This window comes from Kwoniella europaea, chromosome 2 (assembly GCF_036810445.1).
Source record: "Kwoniella europaea PYCC6329 chromosome 2, complete sequence".
Classification (NCBI taxonomy): Eukaryota; Fungi; Basidiomycota; class Tremellomycetes; order Tremellales; family Cryptococcaceae; genus Kwoniella; species Kwoniella europaea.
Window position 1 is genome coordinate 3,960,094 of NC_089488.1, and position 18,829 is coordinate 3,978,922.

General features: G+C 47.5%; 8 protein-coding genes across 8 annotated transcripts; 5 read left to right on the plus strand and 3 right to left on the minus strand.

The window, feature by feature from the left end:
• Window positions 1–25: 25 nt before the first annotated feature.
• On the plus strand, window positions 26–1,374 carry V865_007833 (uncharacterized protein; the record flags this gene model as incomplete). The annotated part of the gene is made up of 8 exons (XM_066231575.1): window positions 26–130; window positions 219–236; window positions 309–365; window positions 447–604; window positions 675–741; window positions 864–1,122; window positions 1,182–1,242; window positions 1,308–1,374. The coding sequence occupies 8 exons, from the start codon at window positions 26–28 to the stop codon at window positions 1,372–1,374; spliced, it is 792 nt and encodes a 263-aa protein (XP_066087672.1).
• Window positions 1,375–1,559: 185 nt separating this feature from the next.
• V865_007834 (uncharacterized protein) lies at window positions 1,560–3,963 on the minus strand (the record flags this gene model as incomplete). Its single annotated transcript, XM_066231576.1, has 11 exons — window positions 1,560–1,780; window positions 1,847–2,357; window positions 2,455–2,630; window positions 2,688–2,820; window positions 2,888–2,993; window positions 3,061–3,183; window positions 3,261–3,376; window positions 3,445–3,467; window positions 3,527–3,658; window positions 3,741–3,797; window positions 3,858–3,963. The coding sequence occupies 11 exons, from the start codon at window positions 3,961–3,963 to the stop codon at window positions 1,560–1,562; spliced, it is 1,704 nt and encodes a 567-aa protein (XP_066087673.1).
• Window positions 3,964–5,349: 1,386 nt separating this feature from the next.
• V865_007835 (uncharacterized protein) lies at window positions 5,350–7,481 on the plus strand (the record flags this gene model as incomplete). Its single annotated transcript, XM_066231577.1, has 9 exons — window positions 5,350–5,627; window positions 5,688–5,863; window positions 5,936–6,051; window positions 6,136–6,248; window positions 6,306–6,744; window positions 6,810–6,916; window positions 6,976–7,105; window positions 7,166–7,273; window positions 7,338–7,481. The coding sequence occupies 9 exons, from the start codon at window positions 5,350–5,352 to the stop codon at window positions 7,479–7,481; spliced, it is 1,611 nt and encodes a 536-aa protein (XP_066087674.1).
• A 109-nt stretch (window positions 7,482–7,590) lies between these two features.
• V865_007836 (uncharacterized protein) lies at window positions 7,591–9,696 on the minus strand (the record flags this gene model as incomplete). The annotated part of the gene is made up of 3 exons (XM_066231578.1): window positions 7,591–8,731; window positions 8,846–9,602; window positions 9,663–9,696. 3 exons carry the CDS (start codon window positions 9,694–9,696, stop codon window positions 7,591–7,593), a joined length of 1,932 nt encoding a protein of 643 aa, XP_066087675.1.
• Window positions 9,697–10,201: 505 nt separating this feature from the next.
• Window positions 10,202–11,865, plus strand: V865_007837 (uncharacterized protein; the record flags this gene model as incomplete). The annotated part of the gene is made up of 8 exons (XM_066231579.1): window positions 10,202–10,361; window positions 10,438–10,550; window positions 10,605–10,701; window positions 10,760–10,969; window positions 11,031–11,211; window positions 11,261–11,404; window positions 11,462–11,732; window positions 11,791–11,865. 8 exons carry the CDS (start codon window positions 10,202–10,204, stop codon window positions 11,863–11,865), a joined length of 1,251 nt encoding a protein of 416 aa, XP_066087676.1.
• Window positions 11,866–12,290: 425 nt separating this feature from the next.
• Window positions 12,291–14,229, plus strand: V865_007838 (uncharacterized protein; the record flags this gene model as incomplete). The annotated part of the gene is made up of 10 exons (XM_066231580.1): window positions 12,291–12,512; window positions 12,579–12,764; window positions 12,816–12,905; window positions 12,970–13,092; window positions 13,134–13,203; window positions 13,256–13,463; window positions 13,519–13,602; window positions 13,749–13,890; window positions 13,943–14,026; window positions 14,080–14,229. 10 exons carry the CDS (start codon window positions 12,291–12,293, stop codon window positions 14,227–14,229), a joined length of 1,359 nt encoding a protein of 452 aa, XP_066087677.1.
• A 487-nt stretch (window positions 14,230–14,716) lies between these two features.
• V865_007839 (uncharacterized protein) lies at window positions 14,717–16,722 on the minus strand (the record flags this gene model as incomplete). Its single annotated transcript, XM_066231581.1, has 10 exons — window positions 14,717–14,978; window positions 15,025–15,183; window positions 15,240–15,313; window positions 15,360–15,505; window positions 15,560–15,580; window positions 15,636–15,720; window positions 15,792–15,926; window positions 15,972–16,148; window positions 16,206–16,501; window positions 16,560–16,722. The coding sequence occupies 10 exons, from the start codon at window positions 16,720–16,722 to the stop codon at window positions 14,717–14,719; spliced, it is 1,518 nt and encodes a 505-aa protein (XP_066087678.1).
• A 947-nt stretch (window positions 16,723–17,669) lies between these two features.
• On the plus strand, window positions 17,670–18,620 carry V865_007840 (uncharacterized protein; the record flags this gene model as incomplete). Its single annotated transcript, XM_066231582.1, has 3 exons — window positions 17,670–17,750; window positions 17,810–18,145; window positions 18,201–18,620. The coding sequence occupies 3 exons, from the start codon at window positions 17,670–17,672 to the stop codon at window positions 18,618–18,620; spliced, it is 837 nt and encodes a 278-aa protein (XP_066087679.1).
• Window positions 18,621–18,829: the final 209 nt, after the last annotated feature.

Genomic DNA, 18,829 nt, shown 5'->3' on the forward strand with positions numbered 1-18,829 from the left:
CTTGACAGCAACACGTCCTGTAAAGATGCCATCGCCCGACGAAAGTGTTCATCCTACCGCTACTGGTCTAGCCAAAGAAACCGTAGACAGACATCAGAAAGATGAAGATCTGGTACTATGGAGCGGGTGGGTGAGTTGACCGCGGGAAAGCATATTCTGCAGATAATGAGCGCCGTACACTCTCGGATCTGGCTGACTCTTTGAGAATCACTCCACAGTTCTGCCCTTTCAACCAGGTAAGCCGACTGATTGGTCTGAGACGTAGAATTGAACACCAGGCTGATGATGTTATTTCTTGTGCGGTCAAGAGAATCTGGATGGCCCTTGAGGAACGTAAGATTGCATACCAATACCATGAGGTCAACGTGAGTTAATCCCTTCATATCTTTTCGGAAACACTGAACGGTTCAAAGATACTTAGAGATGCTGATCAACGAGATGTTTAGCCCTACAAGAAGGAGAAACATTTCCTCAATTTGAACCCTTTGGGATTGGTACCTACGCTCGAGATCAAATCAACCAATGGACAAAGCAAAGCGCTTTACGAGTCCGATGTATTGGTCGAATACCTCGAAGATCTTTATCCTGAAAGTAACGAGCACCCGTCAGTTCCTTGCATACCCACACAAGGCGTTCTTTAAGACGCTATGCTGACACTTTTGCATTAAATATAGCTCAATCTTCCCTAAAGATACTTACGAGAAGAGTTGGGTCAGACTCAACGTCCAACATATCACAAAGGTGTGTGTGTCTCCTGTGCTATCCATCATCTTCATACTCACGCGAAAATGCCAAAACATTCTAGCCCCCATCTATTTTAGCAATGTTCGTCATGCTGAAGTCTGCTTTCCTTGGCTAAACAGAAAATCATCCCGGCATATTTCAAGCTACAACAATTCCAAGACCCTTCCGACCAAGATTCAGCCCGAGAAGAGCTCTACAAAGGTCTACGAACACTGACAGAAAGGGTTAAAGGACCTTATTTCGCTGGGGAACAGTTTACTGCTGTGGATCTATCGATAGCACCGTTCGTAAGGAGGTTCTACAATCTGGTTGAATTTCGAGGATTGGATGAAAGTAAAGTTGGAGATCAGTGGTTAAGTTATAGGGAAAAATTGATGGGTAAGTACTCCTAGCCAAAAATGATAACCCACATCCTGACGTGCCGAGCTTTCGATCAGATCGAGAATCACTCAAAAATACTAGTTCCGAGAATAAGTATTATACTGAGATCTTAGAGAGGTGAGTCAGCCAAGTCCGGAGGGAGAGACGTGGGCATGCTTAATTCTGAGATCGGGTCGTTGCAGATATCTCAAGAACGAAGCTCAATCACAAGTAGCCAAAGCTACCAGAGGAGGTCAAAGTCTACCCTGATCTCATTCAGCAATGATAGCCTCAGCAAAGAAGGAGGTACAGATGAACCACGAGATTCAATCGAGACCAAAATCCGACCATACTATGCAGTGTGTCCTTTGTAGAACTGAGCGCATGTCAAGGAGTCGAGAATGTGCATGACCGTCTATTCCCCAAGCATTATAGTGAACTCTATCTTCTAACATCTATACTAAAATCTTCTCCTTCACTCTCGAACCCTGCGTACTACTCTTATCTTCTCTTTCATCTGCAACAGGGTCACTTCCGGAGTACGTCACAGGATATTCACCCTGATCGTCAAACGAAGTTGTTGGCGATGATGGCAAGAGGTCGTGCACGGCAACTTCGATCTGCGGTTCTCTAGCGGGGAAAAATCTATTCAATGCCAGATAGACTATAATCGCAACTATTCCAATGAGAAGATATGTATCAGCCACACAACTTTGCTGGAACCCTAGAGGTGTCAACTTACAAAGATCACCAGCGATATTCGAGATCATGTATATATACTTGATATTTCCGATCTCTACCGTACTGTCAATTGCATTGACCATTCCGGGCAAGTTGGGAGCGATGCCGACAGCCAAAGCTACGTACGCCCTCCAATTCCATCCCTTGGAGAATCGATATATACCATCAGGTTTATATAATTCGTAGATATCTATCTTTCGTTGCTTGACCACAAAGAAGTCGATCGCCATCAATACAGCGATGGGCGCAAGGACGATCGAATAGGAAGACATGAAGGTCAGGAAATTGGTTGCTGAGGCAAGGACTTTCCACGGCGCGAATCCCCACACTCCCAGGGTGATTGCTAGCATCTGCCCTCGCCTGATGTCGATGTATTTCGGTGCGAGGGAAGTCATATCATTCGCTGCCGAGATGGAGTTAGCCGAGATGTTGGTTGTCACGTTCGATAGCGCCCAAACTAAAGAGCCAAGGAACATTGCTGCTCGACCGCCAGCGGAGGTATTCCATAAGGCCTAGCGAGCGAGGGTGGGTATATGATCAGCACAAACCTTATTTACAACGGCCTTTGAGGAAGCCAACGTGAAACACTAAAAGATGTATATCACTCACAACGATGTCGTACGGTTGATAGAAAGAATCAGTAGTCCCGTACACAGAGTTCAGACAGGCCGCAGAAATGGAAGCAAAGATACTGAAAACGCTGAATAAGCCCGGAATAGCGAACATTTGTACATATGCAGCCGAAGGCTTCTTGCAGTATCTCGAAAAGTCACCAACGTTGATACCTGGATCATGAGGTCAGCCCACGAGCGGTGAGGATGAATCACATTGGTCAAGCTCACTGAGTGTAGCCCAGGTCCCCTGAGTGGCAGTGACAGAAGCCATGAATGCGATGAACCTCTTTGATCCGCCTGGTACTCTGTTAGGTGGACTTGACAATGCTTGAGAGGTCAATGGTCCAGCTCTCTTCACCGCCTGTGATAGAATCATCGCTCACAGTCAGTATAATTCTCACCTCAAAGCGGGATAGAGATGAGCATACGTAGATCAATGTCCCTACTGCAATCACGGGAACCAGAATAGCTTTGATATTGAAGACCCATTTCAACTTGGATGGATGGATGAGTGCGAAAGGAAGTTGCAACAACCTGAATCAATGAAGATTGGTTACCTATGACATCTCGGATGCAATGCCAATCGAGAAAGATCTCTTACCAAAACAGAAAGAACGATAAGAAGTCCCGGGAAGTAGCACCCTGACTGGCGGGAATGCTGTTCTTCAATCTCGCATATTGTGGCCAGATAGCTTCGATCATGAGGGAGACAAAGATACCGCCGCTGTGAACAAGAATTGAGACACAAATGAGCATTGGTCTCAATCGCGCTCCTTCAGGATACACGACTGTCGCACTCACGACCACGAGTTGATGGATAACCAGAAACACGCGATAACCATTCGTGAAAAAACGACGAATTTGGACCCCCAATATCCGTACGTGGCTCGAGAGGTCACTGCAAAAGGTGTGTGAAGCTATAAAGGCGGGAGACAAGATCAATGTTTAACCTCAAACACTCAAAACCCGTTGCCAAGTTCCTCACTATGGCACCAATATACGCATTTGCTAGAAGCAGGGTGACCCGATTCAGCTTGGAGACGTCGATGAATTGCAACTTTGCTCACCAGTGACAACCAAAGCCACCAAGAAACCTCCGACAAAGATAGCAAGGCAACTTTCCCACCAGGTGAGACCCATTGCGACAAAGCTCGACACCGTAGCCCATTGACCGGGGTTCAGAGCATCGGATATCCAATCTGAAATACGGGACCGTCGTCAGCCGAACCTTCCGTCCAACCGGTCTGTACTCAAGACGTTTGGCAAAGATCAACCACTTACAGGTGAAGAAGGTCCAGCCTGTCCACAGACGATGTTCTTCAGGTGCAGGATCCATATCTACATATGAACGATATACATTAGTATCGGTAACGATAGCCCGTTGAACGATCCACGCACCCTTATTACTCCATACATTCTCTGGCGCGATGCAAGATTCTTCTTTGGGCAAGACCCAAGATGAAGGAGCCAGGGTGCGTTGTCGAAGGGTGTCTTTGATGGCCATATTGTCGGTTCTCCTTTACCAGTTGTGCTCCTGCGAAGCAAGGAATGATCAAATCAAGAACAGAGTATTCAACCTCGACGGGCGCACCCTTTGTACAAGCTGTGGGAATATGGTTCTTATCAAGTCGTGCGACCACGACCAAATTAATCTTGGGTTCCAATGCAAAACCAAAAAAATCCTTATCTTTCCGCTCCACCCACTTTGCACATGGTCCATCCTGTTCGATCAAACTTTTTTTCCCTTTCCTCGGTTACACGCGTGCATCAAAGTTGTTCCTGACTATCTCCCTTATCTGTTGATCCGTATTGGTCGGAATCATACACGTCGATCACTCCCCTTCTTCCTGTTTCGGCGTCATTCATGGGAACAAAACACGGTGTAACTCTTTCTCACGCTGATGAGGCTGCTCTAGTGCATGGACCAGAATACACCTTGAGTCATGAGGGTATACTTTGGCAAACGTCTTATCATTCATGCGTTGATGATAGGACCTATGGAGCAGAGACACCTAGCAAAGAGTACAGACATCGAGTCATGACACTCCGTGGTAAATGGTAATACTGTTGCAAAGATCGTCATCGCGTGAGTGGGTCCGACATAGGACTCCCAGACTCATATTACAAGCCCAGATAGTGGCTTCCGAACTGATTGTGGTATAAGTTTATGTGATTTGACCCATTCAGTATGAGCTGCAAAGATTTTAGGCGCGGGATGTAGGCCGTCCTGACCCACTGCATGCCTGAATTCTTCTTATATAGCGCGCCTAATCAATCCGATCTTGTCCCTTGTGTATGCGCGGCCGAGATGTGGGAATGGGATGAGAATATCCGTTTGCAGCTTTCACTCTTGCTAGTCATGTATCATCTAATCTCAGACATCATAATCATCCTGCTCACCGTCAAGAGAGGTATCAACAGCCTGAAGCAATGAAAAGAATCTCTTACTTATATACAATTAACGGTTTCGCAAGGGACTCCGCGGTGATGCGACTGGTTCCGCGGTACATCGGTTATCGTGCACTCTTTTCTCCACTAAATCGCGATCTATCGACCCATTGATACCTGGTTCGGCTGGCTGGAGGGTACCCAGATCTAGCTGTTATGATGCTGATTTTGATTATCAAAAGTGCACTTGGTCACATCTGCATGAGCGAGATCACCGTTGACCGAAGTAGCCATCAGACTTTCCAATGGTATAAATAGGCTGCTATGTGAACGACTGGCGTTTCCTTCTCCCTTCATTGTCTCTCAATATCAGAAACATATACTCTTATTATCGATCAGACTTATTAAGACCTTGAATCGTTAACACATATAGCACAGATCGCCTCACAGCCTCACGACATCAGTTACATTTAAACTATACCAAAACACATAATCGCACCCAATGCTCGAACCTGTTGAAGCTGAATTCGCTCGTCCACCCATTTACACCACTGAGCAGGAAGAGGCTCTGCAAGATGAAGATGTCGAAACACCAGATGCCTTAAGTCCAGCTGGGCTTGAGAGACATCGTACTCAGATGAGTCGAATCCTCAGTACCCATCTAACTCGCGTTGGCACCCACACTCCAGACAGCAATGAGCTGGAAAAGGGAAATGGGGAGATACTAGTGGAGTTCGAAGAGGGAGAGGGTCCGAGAAATTGGTCGCAAGGAAAGAAATGGCAAGTAGAAATCTCATATCATCATCAGTATTTGCTGTCTCGCTTACGATGGGTATACAGGTTTGCAACCATGTCTACTTCTTTCCTATGTCTTACCGTCGCCCTAGGTTCTGCCATGCCAACCGGTGACCTGCCGGGTACGGCAGAAGGTCTTCACGTATCAGACGAGGCGATCTACCTCTCGATCACCCTCTTCGTGGTTGGATTTGGAGTTGGCCCACTATTCTTTGCTCCCCGTGAGTTTTTATTGCAAGAAACCCACGCTTCATTGGATAGAACTGACCTAAGGCTAATCATCGCAACGATAGTATCCGAGCTGGTTGGAAGAAAACCAATCTACTGTATCTCCATCTTCTTCTACTTCATTTTTACCCTTCCATCATGTCTCGCCAAAAACATTGCGACGATGCTTGCCGGTCGTATGGTAAGTTGCTTCCCGGCTCAAAGCCATTGTCAGACCCTTGATCACTCCGTTGGAGGTCACTGACTATTCGTTGGTCATATGTAGCTTGCGGGTATAGCGTCTTCTGCGCCAATGACGAATGTTGGTGGAACAATCTCTGATATATGGGCAGTAGAAGAACGAGGTATTCCCATGGCTGTCTTCAGTGGTGCTATATTGTAAGTTCACCGGAGGCTGATTTGAAGGAAGGCATCTGATCTGACATTGAATCTTAGTATGGGTCCATGCTTAGGACCATTGTTCGGTGGCTGGATCAGTTATAAGACCCATCAATGGAGATGGATCTATTGGGTGTTGTTCATCCTCGTCGGAGTTGTTTTCGGCCTCACCCTCCTCATGCCGGAAACACTCGGTGTTGTCATCTTGAAGAGGCGAGCTGCGAAGCTCAACAAAGCCCATAAAACCAAACGATATGTCACCGCTCACCAGAAATTGCAAGAATCATCGGGTGTGTCGTTCGGACAGACACTCAAGACTGCTATGATCCGTCCATTCATTCTCATGTTCCTCGAGCCGGTGGTTCTGTTCATGAGCTTCTACCTGAGTTTCATATACTCTCTACTTTACGCTACCTTCTTCGCTTTCCCAATCGCATTCGAAGAGATTCGAGGTTGGAATCCTGGTATGACCGGTGTAGCATTCTTATCCATTGTGGTGAGTAAAGCATTTCCCTTGATCTCCTCAATTCCGGGATGCTGACCGGTCGGTTGAGTGACCAGGTGGGTATAATGATTGCTATGTTCCTTATGCCAATCCAAGAACGACTATATGCTAGAAAACCTGGACATCCGGAATCTCGACTGTACCCGATGATGTTCGGTGCTGTGTAAGTGTTATATCACATCAGCGTCTTCGCTGTTCTATGCTGACTCTTTTCCGATACAGGCTTCTACCTATCTCTTTATTCATCATCGCTTTCACCGGGGCGTATGCTCAGGTCCACTGGATGGGTATGATGGTTGGGGGGGCTCTGTTCGGATGTTGTATGGTCAGCGTATATATTTCGGCAAACAGTGTAAGTTGGGACCTGTTCTCATCTCATGATCTAGGCTGCTAATATACCTTACATATTTAGTACATCGTGGACAGTTACGCACATGTAGCCGCCTCAGCAGTTGCGGCTAAGACCCTCATGCGTTCTCTTATTGGTGCCAGTGTACCTTTATGGATCACTCAGCTTTTCGTAAGTTGCGATACTCAAGAAGCATAATCATGAGGGACTTTGCTGATGAAATGGTCCCATTCAGCACAACCTTGGATTCCAGTATGCTGGGCTTTTCTTAGCTCTCGTAGCTTGTTGTATCGGTTTCATCCCGTACATCTTCTTTTTCAAGGGTGAGAGGATCAGAAAAGCATCCAAACGAGCATTCAAGCCGGCAGAAAAATCATAGATGTCTTTGTACAGATTGGATCTCACTACCTGGACAAACCATTTTGCTCGCTAGAATGTAAGATGATAACATGCATCTATTGAGTGCTCCTATGACCGCAATCAGTTATTCATCCCGCACCTCCTTGTGGTTTCCCGTAGACTTGTGTCAGCAAAGCCTCCAGATCTTCTAGTGTGAAATTCTCCGCTACATCAGGATCCGCTGTCATATCCACCTGAGATGGTGTGTTGGTCAGTGTACTTATCCTGCTCATCTCATGAGTAGTGTATGGATCGAATAGCTTTTCCTCATTGATAATCGTCATTGTGCCAGAACTGGATGGTGGTGTTGGACGAGCTGGTGATTTGGCTCGCTCGTGCAATTGACGAAGTATCTTCAGAGCTTTCAGATCAGCACTTTTACAAGCTAACCAATCTCCTTCAAGGTTCTTCGCAGTGCGGTCTGATAAGACTTTCAATAAGCCTTCCGCGGATTGCAGATCGCCCATCCATTTCCTCCAACCGTCATGGTCTGGACCGTCCCGAGTAGCTGCCAATGCAACCAACACTCCCGCCGCAAATACCTTGGATCCAGTATTCCAGGAGAAAAGACTTCTTCCCTCCGGCCATCTCAATGTGACGTGCCATACGAAAATTTCGGACGAAACGATCAATCGATGTGCTGCTGCCAGAGATTCTTCGAGAGCATGTTGAACAATCTGTCCGTTGTTGGGTATTCTGGGCGACAAGGACAGGTATGGTTGATAAGCATTGAGAATGACCGACGCTTTACCTATATTCGATACACATGCTTGAGCTAGTATCCATGGCGGTTGATCAGGGGCTGTGAGAGGGCAATGACGAGTCTGAGCAGTAGAGAGAGTATCGAAACGGAGGTGTGCTGGTATCTGAGCATCCAGTCGTTCGATGAGATTATCCACAAGCACGATATCAGGTAAAGGAGAGTTTGGGAACAAGGAGTGCGGTGACAGTTTCGATAGCTCAGTCATGATTTGAGTTGTATCAATTTTGGCATCGATAAACGCCCATTCCGCAGGTGCAGTCTTTCCAGTAGACGCAACCAGTATCTCGGGTGGAGTGAGGTCGGCAATGGATGTAGATGACGATGTGAATATCCGGCCGATAAACGACTGATCGTTGAGCTCGCTTTGAGTGATATCTTCACGTAGGTCACAATCGGGAATGAGGACTGGCTTTCGTACAGTCGACTGCGGGAGAGTGTTAGGTAATCGAAGTTTTTGTGTGAATATCCTGACGCAGATGGTAAGGTTCAGGTCAGTATTAGATCAAGGAACGTGAATCGAAAGAGCAATGCTGATAGATCAAAGCCATGGTAATCAAAAGGGTCTTAAATGCAGCACTCACCTCTCTCCTATGGACAGCGCCCACCATATCCGCCTTCTTAATTCCTTCCAAAAAGGGCTGATCTGCACATCCGAATCGTCCGGATCTCGATGAAACTCTAAGAACAATGCGGTATTGCTCAACTTACCCTGCTCGAACCATGTTTGAGATAACGATGAAGAGTCGTCCATTATCCCTCTTTGTATCCGAAGCATGAGCGCATGAAGGTGATAGTAAGCGAATTCTGGATTAGAATCTTTAGACCGATAGGGGACTAGAGTTTCTGAGATCTCATAGAACCGATGATGAAGTGATATCAGTTGCTTGCGCAGATTTCGGGATTGTTGCTCCGATTCACTATTGCTGTGCTGGTCATCCAACGTAGTACCGATAGCCATCGTCAGACATAATGAAGCGAGGTAAGAGGAAGATTCTTTATCGGTATCATGCCTAACCTGACCAGTGCTGATGGAGTAGATCTTAAGAGCTCGACATGTGTAGGAGGGCTGGTGGGTATAGCGCAACATTGTGTCCAAGATGAAATATTTACGGAGTAGGCTTTCGGCAAGTGAGAATGGGGGAAGCTGAGTGATGAGAGACGACCAGACATTTTCTTCACTGTGCCTCGATGGAGATGAGCCGTTCTGATGACCACGAGAGGTATTGGAAAGCAAAGATTCTATCCTAGCAAGGGACTTCTCAACATGACTGAGACGGTCTTCCAACGAAGAGGGTGCAGAACCACAGTTGTCGGTTGAATGATATGGGACGGCACCGTCTGGTAGACTAGCATGTGAATCAGATATCAAGATCAACACGGTGAGCCAGCACGACTCACGATCTTTGAGCCTGGCCTCCTCTCCATGGATCATATTTGCATTTGTCCTCTGCTTTTGCCTTTACACAACTCCCACAGGGTTTACCCAGATCACAGCGAGTCTTGAGTGATTTACAACGGTTGCACACCAAGACAGCACGAGACCGTTTGATCCTTCCTCGTTCCAATGCGTGGTTGTCCATCGAGTCGGATGGACTTGGCGGTCTGTTCCTTATCATGTTATCAGATACGATGCAATACGACGGATTTAAAGATAGGGATGCATAAATGAAATTGGCATGTTAATGATAATTAACTGTTACTTGTATTGATGTTAGTTAGATCTAACATTCGGGTTTGGTCATCGGCGGCGGCGATAAGCGGTGATATATCTCTCAACACCGCCGTTTGGTCAATATCTTCATCGATCTGCATTTTCTTCGTGTCCATCACATTCCTATGCATTGAAGAAATGCTATAAAATGGAGAGAGTCTCATAATAGTCCCAGCTGGAGTCTACAGATATATCTTTACCTTCCCGAAAACCTGGTCAACGCATGATGATCGCATCAGCCGCAATCGAAAAACCAACTACCCCTAAAGTGGCGGCTTCACCTTTTGCTCCCCCTTCCATGATGACTCCCCCACCAGATGGCGGGTTCGCCGCATGGTCAACAGTTGCTGGCTGCTGGATGGCTTTGTTCGTTCAATTCGGATTATGTGAGTGGGATCTCTATCATTGCATGATATCAAGAAGATGTACTTTGGATAATGATTTATTCTCTCGGTCGACCAGGTAACAGCTTCGGGGTTTTTCAAGCCTACTACGAGTCAAACTTGTTGGGTCACAAGTCACCTTCTCAGATTGCCTGGATTGGGACACTTCAGCTTTTCATTCTGTTCTTCGGGGTATGTGGTCCTACAACTCCTGCTAGAGCGCTATTAGGCTAAATCAGTATCTAGGGCTTATTCGTGGGACGCATCCTCGACTCCCATGGTGCACACGTTTTGACTGTACCTGGTAGTTTCTTGATAGTCCTGGCGTTGATGATGACTTCGCGTAAGCTCTATCTCTACTTGCCGAAGTATGTGGAAAACCGCTGACTACTTCTAACCAGTCTGCAAAGAATATTGGCAATTCATACTCGCACAGGGAATTCTGTTTGGAATCGGATGCAGTATGACGTTTCACCCTAGCGTCTCCTTGCCTCCCCAGTGGTTCTCAAAGAAGCGTGGTATGGCTACAGCCATTGCCATGAGTGGATCAGGACTTGGTGGGGTTATATGGCCGATCGTCATCAGAGCGTTCTTTGACTCACCTAGAATCGGTAAGTCACGAATACTGGACACCCTGAGGAGGCTGAATTGATGAGAATTTGTCCATGCCAGGTTTCCAATGGGGCACTCGAGCAGTCGGATTCATCTCACTGGGATTGTTAGCGGCTGCCAACGCTCTGATCCACAAACGAGCGCCTAAACGGAAACCCCTTCCCTGGTTCACGATGTTCCACTTCTTCGCAGATTGGCATTTCAGTTTGACCATCGTTTCTATCGCATTCACCCTTTTTGGGTAAGCTGGGTGGCTTTTGATAGCCATTTAAGCTGACACTGTGGCTTAGCTTCCTCGTACCCTTCTACTATATTTCGACCAATGCACTTGCACTCGGCGCTCCCGAGGCTATGGCCTTTTACACTCTTTCTTGCATGAACGCCGGTTCCACGATGGGTAGACTGGTCGCAGGTTTCATTCCTTCCCTCACTCCGTGAGTATGCCTTTTCACGAGTCATACTACCAACGCTGAGCTCACGATGTGATACAGTCTTCTGATACTTCCGACTTCATCCCTACTCTGTGGTATCTTTATACTTGCAATGTGGATCCCACTTAAAAATGTTGCGAGTCTCCTCGCTTTTGGCGTTATCTACGGCATGTTCTCGGGTATCTGGTTATCAGCAATCCCACCCTGTATCGCTTCGATGTCTCAATTACCAGAGATTGGCGCCAAGCTAGGCTTGACCTTCGGTTCAGCCTCAATCTTCGCCCTTGTGGGAGCTCCAATTGCTGGAGCGATCGTGGATGCGCATGAGGATGTGGGTGGATTCAGACTAGCAGCAGTCTTTTCAGGTGTCATGATGCTTGTCGGTGCAGCTCTCAGCTGCGTTGTGTGGGTCACAAAGCGTCAAACATATTGTGGGTAATGATGGTGCCAAGGCGGGTGTTTAAGGGAAGCTGAGTAGAGGTTCGATGAGCAAGCGATCTTGATTAGCCTTTAGCCGTGGAGCATGGGGATAATGTGATACGTCGACATCATCATTATCATGTTTCATTACATGCAGACCATCATTTCGATCGGATCACGTAGTTGCTGCTTACTTTGCCTTGATCAACAAAGATAACAGCGCTATTTTTAGCCTGTAAGATGCATGATATAGGCTTTTCAGCCGTCGGGTGTTTGTCCGCCTGGCAATGGAGGGTTGTACGATGGTGCGATCGGATTTACCCGAAGACCAGAAGGAAGAGGACTCAACAGTGATTGCGATATCAAGGGACATCAAGTCCTCAAGAAGACTGTCCTTATCGTACTTCACTTTTCTTTCTCACCTTTGCAGCATAATAGATACTACAGTATACCACACTAGATAGATACAATGCACGTAAAAGATCTACAAGGCAGTCTTCCTCCCGTGGGAGATGAAGGGACCGGCCGAAGCAGCAAGTTAGAAAAGCAGATACCCAGAACCGGTAGACCTGTAGAGGTGGGGATGTCGCTATCACTCTGGCTTCAGACGGTCAGGAACAATCCTCTTCTGAACCATCGAACCACAGAGGAGCTGCCGAAGACAGCGGATGTAGTGATCATAGGATCTGGAGTGAGTATTCAGATACTGCTTGCTCTCATGTTGTTCTAAAGCTCATCCCCAGCCAAACCACTCGAGGCTACGGGCTCTTTGACTGCATTGTCCTTGCTACAAAGTCCCAATCCTCCCAAATCAGTAGTGCTGCTAGAAGCACGAGAGTTATGTTCCGGAGCCACCGGAAGGAATGCTGGACACTGCAAACCTGATCAGTGGAGAGGGTTTACCAAGTATGAGACGGCTTTTGGCGCCGAGCAAGCTTTGAAAGTAAGTTTATGCGTTCCGCGTGAATCAGGGTTCTAACGCGAACTACAAAAGATACTATCAAATGAACAGAGAACGTGGGAAGGACTGGTAGAATACGTCAAGAAGCATAATGTAGATTGCGACTTGTGGGTAGGAAAGACCGTATGTCATGCATCGGTCCTCCATGCTGTAGGGTCGGGGTCTAACATATTTCTTTCATTGATAGCTCGACGTGTTGATGACGGATGATGTTGCGGAGGTTGCTGCCAATAACTTCTCGAACTACCAGGCAGCTGGTGGAGATGTCTCCAAGATAGAGGTAACCACGGACCAGGATAAAGCGGAAGAGGTGAGTCTGCATTCCCGAATGCCGAGCTCACACTCGTTTAGATCTCTCGACTCAAAGGTGCAAAAGCGGTGTATGCATGGGATGCCTCGAGCTTACATCCTTGGAAACTTGGTGAGTTTCAGGATGTGCTGTTATCTCATACGACCGCTGAGATCGTTCCCAGTTGCACATATCAACCAGCAGTCCTTGGATCTTGGACTGAATCTCCAGACTTGGACCCCGGTCACGAAAGTGTCGGGATCCGCGAATAAGTGGACCGTGCACACTGAACGTGGTGATATCAGTACACCAGTGGTTGTGCATGCGACCAATGCATATGCTGGGGCTTTGCTACCCGAGACGAGGGGCGCAATCCGCCCATGCCCGCACATGTACGTCGAAGTATGTTCTCTTGGATATCTTACATCATTGACGTGTTCTGTGTAGGTGCAACAAAGTCCTTCCGCCGTCCACATTTGCAGGCTCGAGATCCCTGAAGAATTCCTACGCAATCATATACCCAGACGGAATGTATACAATCAATGCGAGGCCGACATCAGATGGCATATTATTATTCGGTGGCGCAGCCCCAAACCAGAATAAACTGCTAGACTACGTTGCGAAAGATCAGAGGAGGAGAATCGATGATACTCTTACCAACTTTGAGCCCGTTACAGAAGCGGTACGGACTTTGGGCACAGAGGGATTCGAATGGTGGGTCACAATAACAGAGGAATGTCGCTAAATTACCTCAGGGATGAGCCAGAGAGAGGATCGAGAGTGCTGTATGACTACGCTTGGAGTGGTATCATCGCGAGAGTGGGTCCTACTGATATCGGACATACCGTACATCAAGCTGATTCATGGTCAGAGTGCAGATCAAGTACCCTATATTGGGGCAGTACCAGGCAAGCCTGGCCAGTGGATGTGTTGTGGTCATAATGGTCATGGAATGGTGAGTTTGTAAATGGCTTCAACCGGATAAACGATCTCACTTGCATGCTTTAGGCTCGAATATTTACTGCTGCTCCAGCTTTGGCTAAACTGGTTCAAGGAGCGACCTGGGACGAGACGGGATTACCGGAATGTTTCGAGGTCTCGAATGAGCGTTTGCATCGGCATTTAGATCCGAATTGGGAGCTAAACGAGGACAACTGAGAGCGTTGTTTTCCAGAGAGGAATCGTGTCGAGAGAGTGAGATGTTATGTTTATTGTCAACGATTTGATCCAGTCCTCTTCCGTTAGACCAAGATGAGGAATTGCAAACAAGCTTATCTTTTCCCCGACTGAAACCCCGTTTTTCTGACCGAAATGTAACTATATAACTTTTCGGTATTTTTTATATTTATTTCTGTGAGAAGTCAGAAGATCTGAATCGACTCTTTGCATGCCAGGGCGTCGCAGTTAAGTGAGAACAGGAGATAAGAGCAATCGGCCTTTGGTCTGTGCAATTAGCCAATATATGGATCACGAAATTTTGCTCTTGCTAACACGTAACAGTCTCCGCGTTGTATCGGAATTCCAGTAAGGTAGCAAGCTGAGTCTTACCACATGCTGGTGTAAATAGAGATTCTAGTCACTTGTCCATGTCCAGTTATATGACAACTCGTGTGTACAGATGATACAGATAAACGACTTCGAAGTTTCAACGAGATTTTAATTCAATCCAAGGAATCTGGAAAATCATACTCTCTGCAGCCCACTGCATCGCATCCCAGCCATATCCTGTCATACCATCATTTTGCGGAGTCTGTGCTGTGTTAGCTGACGAGGACGACGAAGAAACAGCTTCTGTAGTCTCGAATTCGTGACGTAGGTGATGCACTTGATCCAGCAGCAGTGCCGGAAAATTCAGCTTCTTGGGGTCGTTCTCGTTACGACCAGCAATAGTCAACAAGGCTGAAACGCTGTGATACTGTCAGCGAATTCTGCTTGGCGATTAGTACCACTTACAATGCTTCCTTCATGTAGGCGAAAGAGAAATTGCCAGTCTTATCGGCGAACTCGTCCAGCAGTGATTCTGGAAAGTCTATCTTCTTGTTGCTTCGAAGCTTGTCCTGCCACCATTTAGCATAGTCTCGACGTTGCGCTCGAGATGGATCCGGGAATGTGCTGATATGCCACGATCCAGTCAGTCTCAACACAATGTCCATTTACGGACAACGCACTATTTTCGATCAAATCTGGAGGGTCGACTCGACAAAGCAGGATCAAGCCGGTCAAAGTGATTGGTGGTACCGATCTAGCAGCTCTCAGCAGATGGACATTATCTGAATGGGTCAACTCACCAAGAGAAGACCGTCGTTATCTTCCAATCCATCGACTTCATTCAAGAAGAACGATCGATTTTGGTCCGTAATCAAAGAGTCTAGGTCCTCAAGCACCAGTACGCAAGGTGCTTCCGATCGAGCGCGACTAAATATATCACGGATTCCTACGTATTGGGTGTTAGGGAGCTGTTGTCACATGTACCAGACCCCTGACTAACCTTTCTCGTCACCTCCCCATGCTGGTAGTGTCGTCAACATGAGCGTGCAGCTAGTCAACACCGACTGAGAACTCACAATGGAATGATTTGACATAAAGGCTTGGAACGTTCACTTCTTTCATGAGTGCTTTCAGACTGATTGTCTTGCCATTACCTGGAGGCTACGTATGTATATGATCAGGATGGAGAGGACGAGTACGGCTGTGCTCACGGAGAAGAGATGAGTACTCACCCCCAAAAAGATCAACCCTCTTTTCCAGGGAACACCAAGATCTTTATAAATCTTCTCAGACTTGAGGAAAGAGCGGTAGTCGGATTGAAGGGCGATTTTAAAACGATCCTCAAGCACGACATCCTCCCATGAAGCCTACAGGACCCTTAGCAGATGAATCGTACAAATTCTATGACTCACTTTTTGCACCGATTCCCATAAACCTCTGTCTGGGCGCCATGATCCTTGCTCGAATACCCATACAACGTCTCTAAAGGATGAGCAGTAGTTGGCACAAGAACGTATAAATTGGCGAGCAGCATCCGGTTCGTCGGTGATGATGTGCCATTGGGTGACTTGACGATATGCTTCCGCCCACTGTGATGCTGTTCAGATCTCATGGCGATTACGAGTCATACGGAGACGAAATCTCACCGTTGCTACGATCACTTTGAATTCCTTGTTCTTCCATGCAACTTCCCACCCTCCAAACACGGCTTTCTCTGCGACTGTCCCTTCTCCTTCCCTCCTTCGCGACGGCTTCACGAACACTGTCCTCTTGATGGGCTCCACATCATCTATCTCGCGGATTGCGATCGACGCTGGATCCCCGGCAGCAAAGCGGAAGATGTCAAAATAGATGTCATCGGTCGTCACGACACTGTGATTTGAGTACAGAGCAGCTATTTGTGTTTGGAGGTACGTGTCTGTGCCAGAGCGAGAAGCGGAGACTGCGTTTTCAGGAGATTAGTAATCTAGGAATCGACCACACGTTTCATGCCAGCTCACAATGGTCAATGAAGATACTTGTCGGGTTCTTAGGATGGTGACTCGAGCCTTCAGGCTGTTTTGAGCTCCATGAGATCTGTGTTGTGTCGCGTGCACTTTCTGCAGATGCTCCCCGAGCAGCCCAGAGGACACAGAGAGACGTAAGGCAGCAGATCAGCCTCATGCTGAGATGATACGGGTCTGGATATCACAATGCCAGTGCAGAGGGAAGATAGTGGGAACGCATAGATGCTGATGTACACGTTGCATCACATGAGTAAGCTGTTTACTTATATGCATCACTGCTACATCGGATGGCGCGATACCCGATCGAATGCCGTGGCATTACTCGAAAACGATTCCAGCTAGCATCATTTCGTTATCGTCCTGAACTATCACCGTGCTGCTTGGAGGAGACACCCTGGACAATGTACATCCGTGTTCAAGCTCTTGAGAATATCGCTTGCACGATTTCATCTTCATTCCATCTCATGCAGACCCTGACCAGAGTGTTTCCAAACACAGCAGGCGACAAGAAACAGTTCGTATACAGCTTTCGTGGGCTATCGACCGAACCCAAGACATCCTACCATTGTCCGGAGTTTCTTGAAAGGAGCGCCGGTACCCATCCAATGCAAGCGCACGGCATTAACCCTCCAAGTCTGGTTGTCATTCTTCGAGCCAACCATATGGGTTAAGCAGCAAGTGAGTTAATTGTAGTGACAATCTAGCGCCTCGGCCGACCACGTCGGTCCCGGACCCAGCGCCAAGCCTAAACCTGAACATGAACATGTAAATTGTTTCTGAAAAAAATGTACATGACTCCGGATCTTATCTGATAATGTGCGGCCGATTCTGATTCCACCTCAGCAGGCTCCAAGCAGGTGCCTTGGGACTGCGTCAGACTCTTTCTGGCTACAAGCATGCTTATCAGATATCGTCGGCAGACATCCCAACGAAGAAAGCCGTGGCGTTACTCAACCGGCCGAAGGAATCGAGCACTTTCCCATGACAGCTTCAGCTGACCAAAAATCATTATGGGAACGTTTCGAACATATAAGGTGAGCCTTTAGGATTTGGAGTAGTCTGTCTATTAGTCTAATCTACCAAATCCCTGCTGACTTATCCGACATGCTGCCGCAGTCTCTCTTGGTAGCCACTTCCATCTCTGCTGCCTTCGCCATCAGTATCAATCGTCGGGCCGCGATTACCGTGAGAGTTGTCTCTGATGAGGAAGATCCATGACTGCGTACTGACATGTATCTTCATAGGACTTCGATACCAGCCCTATCAACTTTAGCTTCCCTCCTGGTCGTACCTTCAATGCCACCACGGCGACCACAGCACCATGTGGTGGGTCTCCAGCAGGAGTCAGAGCGGACTACCCTCTGACGGGTGGTGATATCTCGTTGACTTCAAAGACACTTCTCGACACTGTGAACATCTTGTGGACCAACGAAACGGATCCAACGCGATTCCATGCGTTCTCTACGTACACCGACACTCTCTCAGAGCTGGGTAGTGGTCATTATTGTCAACCAGCACCGGATTTTGCCTCATTTGGCTTGAAAGCTGGTGACGATGTCACCCTGATGATCATGTACAACGTGAGTAAACTCATAGATGGAAAGACTCTGAGTGTTGCTGACTGTAGCTCCACAGCTCGAGGGAGTATCCAGCAATTATTACTACTGCGCCGATATCAATCTAGTCTCCGCTGAAGGCTTCACTCCCTCCGAGCAATACATGTGTAGCAATCTCACTTCATCTCTGCAAGTAGCCAGCGCAGAGGATTCGATGCAGGTCGGTACCACTTCCGCAACCACGTCATCCGGCTCTACCAGCGACAACGCTAGTGAATCCTCAACACCCGGGGCAACAGAGGCTGTCTCGCAAAACTCCGGCTTATCTGCCGCCGCTGGAGGAGGTATCGGCGCCGCCGTGACGATCGTCGTAATCGCATCTCTCGCCGCGGCTGCATATGTCTGTGGATTCGTGAGGTTTGGGAAGAAGAGAGCTGTCGTGCTGGCAGATCACGCCTCCGATTCGACAGGTGTTCCTATCAAAGCGGCGCAATTCTGATTTCATACTGGATAGGAGATACGCACAGTAGATATTTCTTTGGTATGCTGTATAATCTTGATAAGCTTCGGAAGGCTAAGATGCAATGTTAAGTCTGGACAACCCAGAACCCACTTATGTGTTTGCACGGTATCCCGAATCTGGTACAGAGTCCGCGAAAAGACACGCACGTCGGAAGACAACAGTATACATCAAGTTATATAACTCAG